The sequence below is a fragment of the Salminus brasiliensis genome, chromosome 8 (genome assembly GCF_030463535.1).
Source record: "Salminus brasiliensis chromosome 8, fSalBra1.hap2, whole genome shotgun sequence".
Classification (NCBI taxonomy): domain Eukaryota; kingdom Metazoa; phylum Chordata; class Actinopteri; order Characiformes; family Bryconidae; genus Salminus; species Salminus brasiliensis.
Window position 1 is genome coordinate 5,504,451 of NC_132885.1, and position 14,343 is coordinate 5,518,793.

At 45.1% G+C, this 14,343-nt stretch overlaps 1 protein-coding gene across 13 annotated transcripts in view; it reads left to right on the forward strand.

The window, feature by feature from the left end:
- map2 (microtubule-associated protein 2) overlaps positions 1–14,343 on the forward strand; it is a 182,557-nt gene that overhangs the window by 135,345 nt on the left and 32,869 nt on the right. For 7 of the 13 annotated variants that reach the window (XM_072685422.1, XM_072685428.1, XM_072685425.1 and 4 more), the window contains 4 exons: positions 3,205–3,420; positions 7,673–7,954; positions 9,310–12,774; positions 13,034–13,237. In XM_072685422.1, coding sequence (XP_072541523.1) covers positions 3,205–3,420; positions 7,673–7,954; positions 9,310–12,774; positions 13,034–13,237 — 4,167 coding nt within the window. The remainder of the gene's footprint in view (positions 1–3,204; positions 3,421–7,672; positions 7,955–9,309; positions 12,775–13,033; positions 13,238–14,343) is intronic. The other 6 variants (XM_072685427.1, XM_072685426.1, XM_072685432.1 and 3 more) reach the window with 6 other exon arrangements.

Sequence of the window (14,343 nt, forward strand, 5' to 3'; positions counted from 1 at the left end):
ACTCTGTGGTGGTCAGTCCTGTGGTGGTCCAATCCTGTGGCATCTTAAGCTTTAACAGGAGTCTACAGATGGACTGCAGTCTGAAATTATAGGACTACTATGCTACACTACTACTGCTCCTATATGGTGAGTGGAGCTGATATCATAGACGGTGAATGTAGAAACAAGGAGGTGGTTTTAATGTATTGGCTGATGTGTGTTTAAAGTAATTTAAAATAATTTGACAATTTCTAGTAAGGACAGAATTCATAAGGCTGTTTGATGCCTATAGAAACCTTAATAAAGGCTTATGCCAAGTACTTATTCCACATAAGTGTTATAACAACTTATAACAACTCAAGTAATAGTGTTTATTAATGTATATTAACCCCTTAACACGGCTCATTGCACACTAAGGCATATTATTCAGGAACTACAGGGACTTCCGTATAAACTGGTGTGGCTGTTCTCAGAAATTCAGTGATTCAGAAATTTGTAATAGCACTTTTGGCCCACTGGTGGGACATAGGCTTTTAATGGATTTTAGAATAATGTTTGGAAAGCACATATAGCACATAGAGGAAACAACAGGAATAACCTTTTTATTAGTTAAAGAAAAACTCCTCATGATGTGAAGGCTCTATAAAGAACCCTTAATTTATTGTAGAATTTCACATGAACCTCTTAAGTTTCATAGAATGGCCACCAGTTTCAGACTTACCTTCCTCTGTCTGGTCACTTAAGTTTCTAATTATTAAATAATGACCTTAATGAGTTTTAGAAAATAAGCCTCCAAATGTTCACAAATCTATTCTCACACATGATTCTTTAGGAGACCAGATGTAGTTCTTCTGTTGTGTCACTCAACGAACCCATTGTGGCCTACTATGGCCCAGGGGTCGCAAGTTCGAATCCCCAGCCATGCTGTTTTGCCATCAGCAGCCAGAGTCAGAGAGAGCACAATTGACCGAGCTCTCTCCAGGTGGGTAGATGGCGCTCTCTCTCCCTTCATCTAACACCAATGCAGTTGAATCCAGATGCACTGATGCCTTTTTACACCCCTAGTGAGCGCAGAACAGCCATGGTTCCAGCTGCCACTGGAAGAGCCTGGCATTCAGGCTCATCCCTCGTTCCTCTCGTTCTTTTTATACACCCCCTGCTACACCTGGGGGGTCTTATGTTCTTCCTGTCCTTTCCTTTTGCATGTCATGTAGTAAGTGCTATCAGTGTTGTGGGCCTGCACTTGTTTGTTTGTTGGTCTGTTTGTTTATTACTTTGTTTGTATCTGGCGTTGTTTCTTTGTTGTCTGTGCTCTGTAGTGGTATCGGCATTCTGTGAGGGCTGGTGGAGGCCTGGGCCATTGCTCAACATGTTCACTGATGCCAGCATGAGCTACACTTTCTACAGATGAGCTCACGGTTATGGGATTAGTTTAGAGGACAGCCAGGGTTACATGGACACCCAGAGATTGCAAGGCCATTGCAATGCTCTCTGAGGACTCCCTGCCACGAATGGCTGTGGTATCCCCAGGCCACCACATGCCCTATACTGGTGGGTCAGATGGTTAACTTGGTTCCCAGCTTATCTCCTGATCAACAAAGTGTATGTTCTCATGAGTCTGATGGATGTTGGTCATCATAGTCCTCTCAGGAGCCCCCTTTGCTGCTTCTCTTGAGCAGTTGGCCACATCTTCACCAGCTATGACATTAGCACCATTGATTTCTGGTCATCTTCCTGTCTGGGAGCACTCTTTTGGGACTCTCTAGGTGTTGCCCAGGTCAGTTGTCAAATGTCCAGTTCAGTTTAACCAGGATTTGATGGTTTCTATTTAGTTTACAGTTAAATTCCCATTAAAATGGCATTTGTGTGGCTCCTAGTGAGGAACGGTAGGTCTCAATGCTTATCTTTGAAAAAAAAATTGGGGAAAGTCCCCAGTATTGCTTCAATTTAGGATTGAAAAGGTGAGAAAAGGTGGACAAACCAGAGGCTTGTTGATATACAACCTGTAGGGTGCCAAACAGGGCCAGACGCTCGCAGGGGTCAGTGCCAAGGGTCAATGCCAGAGGACAGATGAAAGGCATCACGCGGAGCAATACATCCAAAAAGGGTCAAGGCAAACATGTAATCCACAGTACAGGTCAAGGGTCAATAGACACAAATATCAGTAAACGCTCAGTAGATCACCTGAATGGGATACATTACCTCACAAGGTGCCTAGTCTAAAGCCCAGGCTTAAATACTAGTCTAATATAATCACATGATCAAACACAGGTGCTAGTCCTTAGAATTCCGGCTAGCACGAACGTTGATAGGAGCTTGCAGTCACATGAGGAGTCATGTGATCTCCCAGAGACGTCCAAGATGTAAAGAGGCAGTCGGCGGATGTGTGACACAACCAGTAAGTAGATTTGTTAGGAAAAGGGCAGTCCAAAGAGAGACGGTCAGCATGCACTGACTGGTCAATGGCAATACCTTCCCATGTAAAATAGGTGGTTGCCTGCTGGATTCTGAGAGATGGAGCCTGGTGAAGTAACTCAGCTGATGGAAGGAAAGGGGGTGAGACATTAGTTTAGCATAGTTTAGGTCTGTTAGCTTGGGTCGGTGATGACGATGGCGTCTTTTTGCTGGCACTGTATGTTCGGGCTGATACGGTTACAGCCGAGGCTGCGTTCTGGCGGCGGGCTGTCTGAAGTGGACATGTTGAGCTGTGTTCAGCCTCTGAGAATGACACCGTGCCACCACGGCAGCTCTTTCTGTTTCCGGTCATTCTGTCTCATGTGTTTGTGTGTTTGTGCGTTTGTGTGTTTCTGTGTTGTTTGTGTCTCTCTTCCACACTTCCTTACAATCCCTCTGACTCCAGTATCTGTCTATGTTCTACCTTTCTGTTTTTACTGCTACCTTTCTCCTGTTCTCTCTTTCTCTCACTCGCTCGCTCGCCCTTTGTACATTCCTCCTCTTCGGTCTCTCTTTATTCTTCCTCTCTTTCCTTGTTTTTCCTCCATCATTACCTCACTTTCTCTCTCTCTCTCTCTCTTCCCCTCTCTTTAACTCCCTCACTCTCTTTTCCTCAGTCTCCTTTTATCTCTTTCTTGGTCATTTAAACCCTCACTGCACCTCCTTCTTTCTACCTCAACCTCTCTCGCTCTCTCTCTCTTTCTTTCTCTCTCTCTGTCCGAATTGTCCCTGCAGTTCCTTCTCCTTGTGTGTGTGTGTGTATGTTTGTAGATGTAGGGGACGAGGAGGAGGCTGGGCCTCTCCGCCGCTTCCAAAATTCTCGGGAGAGGTGCAAGTTCCTCGCCCCCTCCATCTCAGTCTCAGTGCCCGAGGATGACCCCTACTACTCTGACGAGGAGTACTATGACCACCCCTTATTCAGCCCAGAGTGGACACTCTCTGGCGCACGGCCCTCAGGGCAGGCCGCTGCTTTTAGGCAGATCGAAGGTGAACCACGCATGGTTCCTCTCCGCCATCCCTTCCTTTTCCCTCTTCCCTCTCCTTCCTTCCTTACTTCCTCCTCTTCCTCATTTCTCTCTCTCTCTCTCTCTCTCTCTCTCTCTCTCTCTCTCTCTCTCTCTCTCTCTCCAGTCCTTTCCAAACTTCTTTCCCACCCACTTTCCCCCCTCTCGCTCTCTCTCTCTCTTGCTCTCTCTTTCTCCTCTCTCGTGGACCACCCCCCTCCCCCCTCGTCTTTTGTCTCTGTTGTGTTGTGCCACTCTTGTCTGTGGATATTACTCTTCGTGCTGGAGCGTTCCCTTTCTTTTTAGACGTCTGTGCGTTTTTCTGGACATTTCATTCCAAGACATTCGGCTCACGGCTCCCAAGTTCGGTCTATAATGTCGCTCTCAGCGCCACAATTTAAAAAATCGGTGCTACCGGAAAGTGCGTTAGGCCGGACAAACCCACATACTAACCTGCCGATAAGGTGTCACCTTCAGGCATCTCATATTTTCTGAATATGAAAATGCTTCAAAAATACAAATGTGAGCCAAATGACTTGCAACATCAGCAGGTCAGTCACGCATGCTGTGCATTTTATTCCTCCGCCTGTTTTGATGTGTCCGTCTTTTCCGTCTGTCTGACTTATCTGTCTGTCTGTCATCCGGCCCCCTCCCAAACAAAAAATTCCCACTCACCTGTCCATGCCCCACCCTATCATCATCATCATCATCATCATTATGATCATCAGGCCCCTCCCAGTGTCCCCACCTGCTGATGTACACATGCTGTAGATCACAGGATAACTTTCAGCTCGTCTACCTTTTAGCACACACACACACACATATATACAGCCACACAAACACACACTTCTTGAATCTTTTGCTATTATGTATCGGTTAGTAGAGGCGGGACGCACCCTGTGAGTTCCCTGACGGACGCTGAGTTAGAGGGGAAAGCCTGTGTACTGCTGCACTCTTTCTCTTTCTCTTTTCCTCTTCCTTCGTTCTCTTTCTCTTTCTGTCTCTCGCCCCTCACTGCGGCATCCTGCTAAGATTTGACCTGGCGCGCCCCCTCGGCTGCTAGATCCAATCTGATTCCCAGCAGCAGCAATAGCAGTCTACATAAAAAGCCATACCCTGGGATGCAGACTCACTCCTGCTGTCGAGCTGCGACTTTCTTTTCCGAGCCGGATTTCAGGATCCCAGTCTCGCTTTCGCTCTGACAGCTTGGAGTCTGTTGCGCCCCGCCTCCTGATTGCATGCTAATGCCGGGAAGCCTGCCAACCCTGTCAGAGATAAGAACCAGCGCAGGAAAGGAAATAGGGAAATGGGGTTTTCTCTGTGTTCTCATCCACAGAAGTTTTAACAGTCAGCTTTTCTCAGCCGGGTTTAGGAACGAAAGCGCAGCTAAATAGTCCCAGAATTTGGACAATAAGCCCCCGTTGAAAGAGACAGAAGTAAACACTTATTTACATGTGAATATCCACGAGTGCAGCAGTGCTAAGTAGTGAAAGAACCAATGCGTGACTCAAAAACACTCACACATGCGGGTGGGGGGTGGACGGGTTCGCTAGCGCTGACTCATTTCAGTACCACATCTAATATTTAGCAGTAGAGTTCCTATGTGACTCATTATTTACAGTCTTTTTAGGTCATTTTTCAGACCCTGCCAGTGTGGCTGAGAGGTTAATGATGTGTCTGTAAGGCCCAGACCAGTAACTGCCAAAACAGTCCATTAGCCATTAGCCAGGCTAGCTCTGGCTATAGAATGTACAAACAGAGGTCAATGTAAACAGATACAGTGCCATGAAAATGAGTAAGACCCTTCTCTAGTATTGCATATTTGTCACAGTGATCAGACAAAGAGAACCTTATCAAACACCTTACCAGATTATTTGGTTTATTGAAAGTGAACATGCAATACATCTATGTATTGTGTATATATATATATATATATATATATATATATATATATATATATATATATATATATATATGAGATTCAGCTGATTGAACAGACAGGTTTGAATATAGTTAGCTCTGCTGAACGTAGAAGAGAATAAAAGAAGGACCACTCCAAGAACAATTATCCCCATTAGAACCATAGGAGCCCTCATTTCCCCAAAAACACAATGCCAACTCCATCTGAAGGTTACAGGAGAACATTCAAGAAACTACAGGCCTCTTTAGCTGCAGCTAAGATCAGTGTTTATGGCTCCACAGTATAAAAGGAACTGAGAAAATGTGCCATACCTGGAATAGCAGTAATACAGAAAGCACTGATAGCCAGAATAAATATCAAATCCAATCACTTTATTGTCAAATCCCATTACACAGGTGTAAAGGTGAGCGAAAAAGAACAAAAAAGAACACATATTTACATAATAGAAATACTGAATATTTACTCATTAACTTATGCTATACATATACACATATTATACACACTTTCTATTCACAATTTACAATTTTACAAGCAGTTAAATGTTCAGGTTTGATATAATCTGTATGTTTACATTATTTACACACATTTTCACATTTAAAAACAAAAAACAAAACAAAAAAAAAGTTCTTCTATCTTCTATGTTCAAACCGGTTTAAACTGTACCCTTTGGGACAAAAGAGAACCTCTTTTCTCTCTGAAATCTACCATCTGTCAAACATGGTGGTGGTAGTTTTTTACGATTCAGGGATGTTTTGCTGCCTCAGGGACTGGTCAGCCTGCTATTATTAAAGAAACCATGAGTTCTGTTGTGAGAATTTATACTTAGACATGCATCAAGATGCAGACAGAAAACCAAGTGAATGATTTGGAGTGACCTAGTCAAAGTCCTGACTTGAACCTAATAGAGATGCCAGGGTAGGGACTCTAAAACAATGTAAAGTAATGCTGGTTGTAGTTATTCATACTATACACATACAAACATATCCAGACACTCACAGTTTGTTTTAATTACCATTGAAAAGCACTGGCAAAATAACAGAACACTGAGGAGCAGCATTGCCCAGTGCCTGCCGGTAGATAGAGGGGTATAAAGCCCCTCTATCTACCTGGGGAGCTGTGGAGCAGTGGAGCTGACCTCTCTAGAATGCCTCTGGGATTGGTTCGAGTGGCATTTCTGATCTATAACTAATCATCCATTATCAGTACCTGAACTTGTGACTTCTCTCATTACTGAATTACATCAAATTCTCACAGCAATGTTCCAAGATCTAGTGTAAGTGCTGTTATTGTAGCAAGGAAAACCAACCCTGCATGATTATAATCCTGTATTTCAAAAGCATTACTGGACAAGTAGGCGTCTACAAACTTTTGGACTATTAGTAAGGGGCATATGGGTGATGTGCATGTTGGCTAATGTTGTTCTTTAAATAAACTAAATAATTAGAAGGTTTAAATATCTGAAATTGAACTGTGACAAATGTTCAATGACAGAGAAAATCAAGCACTGTATTTTGCATGTTTTCCTGGGAACAGGCTTCCATTGCTCTTGGTCAGTTCCTCTGATGTTCTTGTAGCAAGGGGGCATCAATTCTGGTCCAGGAGAGCTGGAATCCAGAACATTTTGATTACACCAACTAAACCTGGCTGTGTTTGATCAGGGAACCTAGCTAACTTTGCAGGACTCTCCTCATGCAGGACCAGAATCGAGTACCCTTGGCCTACAGGTTGCAGGTTCTTCATAAGGCAGCTTTGAATTGTGCAGAGCATTTTAGCTGCTACCCTACATAGTACCCATTTAATTAATGGTAGAACTACAGTGTGATACAGTAAGGTGCAGTGGATTAAGCTATAATAAATTCTTCTTGAGGACCTGGTGGTCTTATGCAGTCATTGGCAGATCTGCTCAGTTAAATCAGACCCTCTTACACTCTTGAAAATGAAGGTGCTGCAATTTTTCTTCGTGTGATGCCATAGGAGGACCGCCTTTTGTTCCATAAGGAACCATGTTCCAACATAATTCTTCAAAGAACCAAAAGTGGTTCTTCTGAGGACCATTTGTAGCACCTAAGATCTAACTGAGCAGATCTGCCAATGACTGTGTAAGACCCCCCACCCCACCTCTCCAAAACAAGAACCAAAGGTCTGGGTTGACAAAGCCTTCCACGTTGTTACCGAAAGAGTACATAAGCAACATTTTGGTGTGCTTCCATCCCTGTCAGAGCTGAAAGTGTCCAACTTTCCTTCAAACCCCTGTAACCCAAGTCTGTGTTGTCCATGGTCTTGATGTTTCCACTTGTCCCCCTCTTATTTTAAGAAGAAGAGACCATAGAGGCTCTCTCCGCAGCGGAGGAGGAAGAGGAGGACACTGCAGCAGCAGCAGCAGCTTTAGAGGAGCAGGAGGAGCTGGAGGAGGAGCAGTGGAGTGGGGAGGAGCCTGAGCAGGAACCCCCTTCCCAGCTCTTAGAGCAGGCAGAGGTTGTAGACGAGGCCCAGGCTTTGCCCTGTCCGCAGGCCGAGGCCCAGGCACTTACTGCTGGCCCTGGAGCTCCTAACGGGAGCACGGAGGAGGCAGGGGGGGAAGCAAGCCCTGAGAAAGGTGTGTCCTCCCTTCTCCACGGCCTGCATGTTTTTTTTTCTCTCTCTTGCTTTTCAGAAAATAAAAAAAGCACAAAAAAAGCTAAAGCTAAAGCAGTCTGACAGCTGTGAGCTAAGGGAATGTGGAAGAATGGCTCAAATTTGTCCTCTTCTCTGCTGATGCTGCAAGGCAACACAGGCTTGATGGTGACCCGCTTCTGTGGCCAGAGCTGTGTGTGTGTGTGTGTGTGTGTGTGTGTGTGTGTTTGTCATTTCTTTTTTTCGCTGTTTTATTAACTGCCGTTTTCAGTACAGTGGCTATTTTCTGTTTGGAGCTTTCTCTTGAACATACTGCTTTTCCACAACCGGTGCTACTGTTGCCAGGCCGGCCTTTTTTCCATCAACTGTCATCCATCGCTCAGTGTCTTTTTGCCAGCTACATTGCCAGTGCGTGGTTGTATGGTTCTATGCAGCATGCTGTGGTAAATCACCTGTGTTTTGATGAAGTATAGGATTCAATGCAGATCCTATTCATTTGGATTTTATCTTCTTTGCCGATTTTGTCTTTTTTTTTTTGTTTCGTTCGTTTGTTTTTGTTAAAATCACAGCCTTGATTTTCTTACTTTCTTATTTTTTCTGTATCCAACTGCATTCATGTTTTATTTTAAAATGTGAAATATATTTATATTGTGCTCAATTATTATTATTTTTTTGTATCATGTATTATTTAATTTATTTGAGGTTTAACATGTACTTTTCTTTTTTTTTTTTTTTTTGAGTCATTTAACACAAAACGGTCTTCGCCGGCCATTGCATTGAGTGGGTTCACTGATATGTTGTGCAAGAAATCTGCAAGTCTGTCATCTCCTACTAATGTCATGTGCTTTCAATAGCGAAAAATATTGAACCTCACAAGCTTGCAATAGTTTGCTCAATTGGAAATGTGGTTTCCCTAAAGCGCTGTGACGCAGTTGATGCTTTTGGGAAACCAGACCCAGGACCATGTAATACAGCATCAAGGCATAATCTCTAGAGTCATAATTGCAATTTATGTATCAAAGGAAAGTGATAATGTAATAAAAATCCGTTCCATGTGGTGCACCGACAGCAGTTACATATCAGGCCACGCCTTCTTGGACATTTCATCCTCATAGTGTGGATCCCATCCATCCAGAATTTTGCATGTTGGCCCAGTGACATCCATGCCATCACTTCGCTCATCACTGAATTGGTATGTGCAGTTTTGTTCCATCTGCAACGCTGTGCGTTATGCCGAATGCTGGGCTTTGCTTGTCTGTGTGGTGGTTTGGCCTGGCAAATCCATACGCCCTGATCCATTAATGCAGCACAACCAGATTACTTAAGATTTACTTTCAGCTGTGAAGATGGATACGGAAAAGCCATGTGGAGAGAGGACCGCCCCTGTCGGCATGGACTTCACCGACTCAGAGGTGCGCCGTGACGATCCTCCCACTTACCAGAGCCTTGTTCCTGACAAAGACATGCCCGATACCCCGTTACCTGCCCCTTGTGACACAGAGGCTTTCGCTATCCCCCCAAATGGCCAGAGCAATGCCAAAGAGCCCCAGGAACCTTCAGCTCAGATGCCTGATTTTAAAATCAGTGTTGAGAAACAAGCTTCTTCAGATGCAGCTGACTCCAGTAAGTCTCAAATACATGGAGAGAAATCACTAGAAGTTGAAGCAGTGACTACTGGAGAGAAGCAGGTAGAAGCTACAGTGAGTGCCAAAACTCCAGAAGTGCCTGAAAAAGAGTCTGCTAGCTTAGATAAAGAAGTAGAACCAACTAAGGACAAGTCTGGAATGTCGGCTTACTTTGAGACCACGACTCCAAAACCTGACGAATCCAGGGGCCAAGGTGAAGGATATTACGAGCTTAGTGCTGCCTCGGACGAGACCAAAGACACTGCTGCTGCTCCTTCACTTCCTGAAATTAGCTACAGTACCCTAGCTCAGACACAGTCTGTAGATGAAAAGCCTGCAAGTCAAAAGGGTACTGCAGAGATGCAAAAGGTCCTTCCGCCAGCCGAGAAGAGGGACGATTGCCGGCTCTCGCCTGGAAAACTAGCCCTGGAGCAAAGAAGCTACTCCCTGAACATCACCATTGGAGCTCTGGATCAGAGTGGAGGCCAAGGACGGCCCAGGAACTTCTCCCCATTAGCGACAGACATCATGTCCTACACCAGTGGAAGCCTTGATGAATCCGCTGATTACCTACCTGTCACAACTCCATCAGTAGAGAAACTTCCCTCTTTCCCACCACTCATCCTAGAAACCTCAGCCTCTGTCACAACCCCATCATCTTCCCCTCCCCACGATACAGCGACTGATGTCAAGGCCGCAAGTCCACAAGCTGAATCCCCAGAGTCTCCTCTCCCATCTAAGTACTACTATAAAAATGGAGCTGTCATGGCTCCAGACCTGCCTGAAATGCTGGACCTGGCAGGCACCCGATCGAGGCTTATGTCTGACAACAATGACCCTGAGATAATGAGAAGGAAATCGGTTCCTGCGGATATGCCAGCCCTCGTGAGTGACTCTTTAGCCCATTTGTTTCAGGGTGACCAGAGTCATAGAATTGCAAAAAGTGAGAGTCAGTTGGAGGAGCAGGGATACTGCGTTTTCAGCGAGTACTCTTGTCCCATGCCATCCCCTGCAGATGTGCACAGTCCAATGGACTCTCCACCAACACAGATCTTTAACACTATGATATCAGAAGAGAAGGAGCCAAGTCCAGCTGCAAGTGGGCAGGAGAGCCCATCGTCTAAGGATGTGAAGGAGGACGTTGTCCCAGAACCTAAGGAAGAGAAGGATGCAAGGGAAATACCCGGCAAGAAAGATGATGTTGAGTCAGGGCAACCAGAGAAACAATCTGAAATTCTTGTTACTCCAACTGTGACCGTTACCCTGGAAGGGGCAAAACCTGATCTCGATGCAGAGGCCAAACTTGCAGCCGAACAGGAGGCTGAAATAGCGGCTTATGAGAGGCAAATTCGGAAATTGGAAATGGAAGACAGACCTTTGAGTGTTGAGGAGGAGAGGGAGCTCCAGGAGCTAAGAGAGAAAGTGAAAAATAAGCCAGATCTGGTGCATCAGGAGGCCTATGAGGAGGTAGATGCTGAGGATGTGTACCAACTCACTGGTGTTGCGAAGGACAGGATCGCTAGACCCATAAAACCATCCCCAGCATCCTCAGTGGAGAGCGCTCCAGAGGAGGAGAAAGTTCATGTCGAAGCAGAGAAACCTAAACCAGTCGAAGAGAAAGAGACAGAGGCTCTGAAATCAGAGCCTACAAAATTGTCTCCTGCTGTTTCTGTTGAGAAGCCCACTAAAGAGGAGAAACCCTCAGAAGAACCTGTTGAAGTGGAAAAGACTGCTGTTGATGAGAAAGCACAGTTGGATCTTGCAAGAACAGAGGAGCCTCCAATTGCTAGCACAGTTGTGCAAGGTGCAGAAGAGGAAATAGAGCTAGCGGAGGAGCCTGAGGAATTCATAGATGAAGCAAAACCAGTTAAACCTTCAGACTTGGCGCCGGAAAAGCCTGAAGAAGACAAACTTGATGCAAAGGTTGAAGCAGTAAAGGTCGAGGCGGAGATTGAAGCAGTGAAGGCCGAAGCAAAGGTTGAAGCAGCGAAGGCTGAGGCAGAGACTGAAGCAGTGAAGGCCGAAGTAAAGGTTGAGGTGGAGGTTAAAGCAGTGAAGGCCGAAGCAAAGGTTGAAGCAGCGAAGGCTGAGGCAGAGGTTGAAGCCGTGAAGGCAGATGCAAAGGTTGAAGCAGTGAAGGCTGAGGCAGAGGTTGAAGCAGTGAAGGCCGATGCAAAGGTTGAAGCAGTGAAGGCTGAGGCAGAGGTTGAAGCAGTGAAGGCCGATGCAAAGGTTGAAGCAGTGAAGGCTGAGGCAGAGGTTGAAGCAGTGAAGGCCGATGCAAAGGATGAAGCAGTGAAGGCTGAGGCAGAGGTTGAAGCAGTGAAGGCCGAAGCAGAAGTTGAAGCAGAGAAGTCCGCAGCAGAGGTTGAAGCAGTGAAGGCTGAGGCAGAGGTTGAAGCAGTGAAGGCTGAAGCAGAGCTTGAAGCAGCAAAGGTTAAGGCAGAGGTTGAAGCAGCAAAGGTTGAGGCAGAGGTTGAAGCAGTAAAGGCAGAAGCAGAGGTTAAAGCAGTGAAGGCTGAAGCAGAGGTTGAAGCAGTGAAGGCTGAAGCAGAGGTAGAAGCAGCAAAGGCTGAGGCAGAGGTTGAAGCAGTGAAGGCTGAGGCAGAGGTAGAAGCAGCAAAGACTGAGGCAGAGGTTGAAGCAGTGAAGGGTGAAGCACAGCTTGAAATACAGAAGGTGGAAACAGAAACGGCTGAAACCGAGCATGTTGAAACGGAACTGGTTAAGGATGAAGTGGACGAGGAAGAGGAGGAGAAAGAGCAAGAGGAGTTGGAAGGGGCAGGGGCACTAGTCGAAGAAACTGCAGAGCCCAGAGCAGCCATTGAATCTGTCGTGACCGTGGAAGATGACTTCATCACAGTGGTGCAGACGATTGACGAGCGAGAAGAACCTGGTCACAGTGTGCGATTCTCGGCTCCTCCCGAGGAAGAACTGCCTCAGCTGCTCCAGGAGGACGAGGAAGAAGAAGAAGAGTCTGTGGAAATGGCACAGGAAGCGGAAATGGAGGCTGCAAGTCTTGAGGAAGTTCCTGATGTCCCAGAAGCTGTTCAGGACCCTGTGTGCCCTCATAAGGAGGTGCCAGAAAGTGAGGGCCCTACTGAGAGCTATGATGACTACAAAGATGAGACCACCATTGATGACTCCATTTTAGACAGCTCCTGGATGGACACTCAAGGTGATTCCTTCTCTCTTTTTCTATGTTTTATTTGGCATTTGAATGAAAAAGCCCATTTTTGGTGGGTTTCTTGGTTCTATTGGAATAAAAGTAGAACTTTTTAGACTTTTAAAGAATCACCATATTTGAAAGTAAGAGAGAGTGAGTAATTATCGTCTTCTCTATTGTTTTAATAGGCACAAGCACCTCATACTGTTTGTAGGTAGTCGCCTGTAGTCGTTCTTAGTCTGTAGCTGCTTATTTTATCTTCCGTACACAGCAGATGATGACAAAAGCATGGCCACAGAGAGAATTGAGCCTCTTCCCAGGATGGCAAGCCCTGCAAAGAAGGCTCTAGCTGAGAAACCAGCCAAACAGAAGGCTAAAGGAGGCAGGGCCAAAGGAAGAGTCTCTACTCCAGAGCGCAAGCCTGTCCGGAAGGAGCCAGTGCCGGTCCAGAAAGAGGAGATGAAGAAGAAAAAAGGTTTCTGATGCAGGAATGACTTTGCATCTGATGCAGTCTTGGCTAAATATTTGCCAAACGTTTGTTGTTACTTGTTATTATGTAAGAATTTTGCTGCGGTTTATAAAACTTTCCTATAACTTTCCGAAGGTTCTCCTGATAATGATATAGATGTCCCCATCTCAGACTGCTTACATGTCTTGTAACGTTGCTCGTAGATGTCTACAGGTTAACGGTTTTTCAATGGACTTGATTACTACCTGTGCTTCATCTTGGGGATGCCTATATCATATAACCGAGTCATTCCATGAAACAGGTGCCATTTCTACGTTGCAGTCAAGAGCAAACATTTCCAAAAATGCATTATATGATATGATAAACTATGTCCAAATGTTTGTGGACACCCCTACTAATGAATGCATTCAGCTACTTTAAGTTGCACCCATTGCTGACACAGATGTGCAAATGCACACATACAGGTTGTCTAGTGCCTGTAGAGAAGTACTGCCAATAGACTCTCTGCAGCAGATAAACAAACATGAGCATTTTGGCACCATGCTGCCTAATAATGCCAGGCGTGGGCTAGAGGGGTATAAAACCCCCCAGCATTGAGATGTGGAGCAGTGGAAGAACTGTGTTCTCTGGAATGATGGATGGTGGAGCTCCATTCAGTACCTTTGGGATGAGTTGGGGAGTTGGGGAGGATGAGTTGGTGGTGATCATCCAACATCCTGACCTCACTAATTCTCTTGTTGTTGAAAACAATCACCGCAATGCTCCTCCTTTTTCTCTGCACAGTAGAGACAGTTATTCCAACAAAAGCAGGATAAGCTACAGAACCAATGAAGGAGCAGGTATGTATATGTATATATATATATATATATATATATATATATATATATATATATATATATATATATCATTGAAGCATGAACATTCAGTCATGAGCTGTATTCACAGTAAAATGTGACGGGATGGTAAATTTTATCCTAAAAGGGCTGCAGTTTCTGAACTAGCACATAATCCAATCCATTAGCAACACCGTTTTCTTTGTATTTACAGTATAAACAATTTAATAAAAGGCAATTTTCTCTAATATCTAGTTTGCATGGCAGGGTGGACCTTCT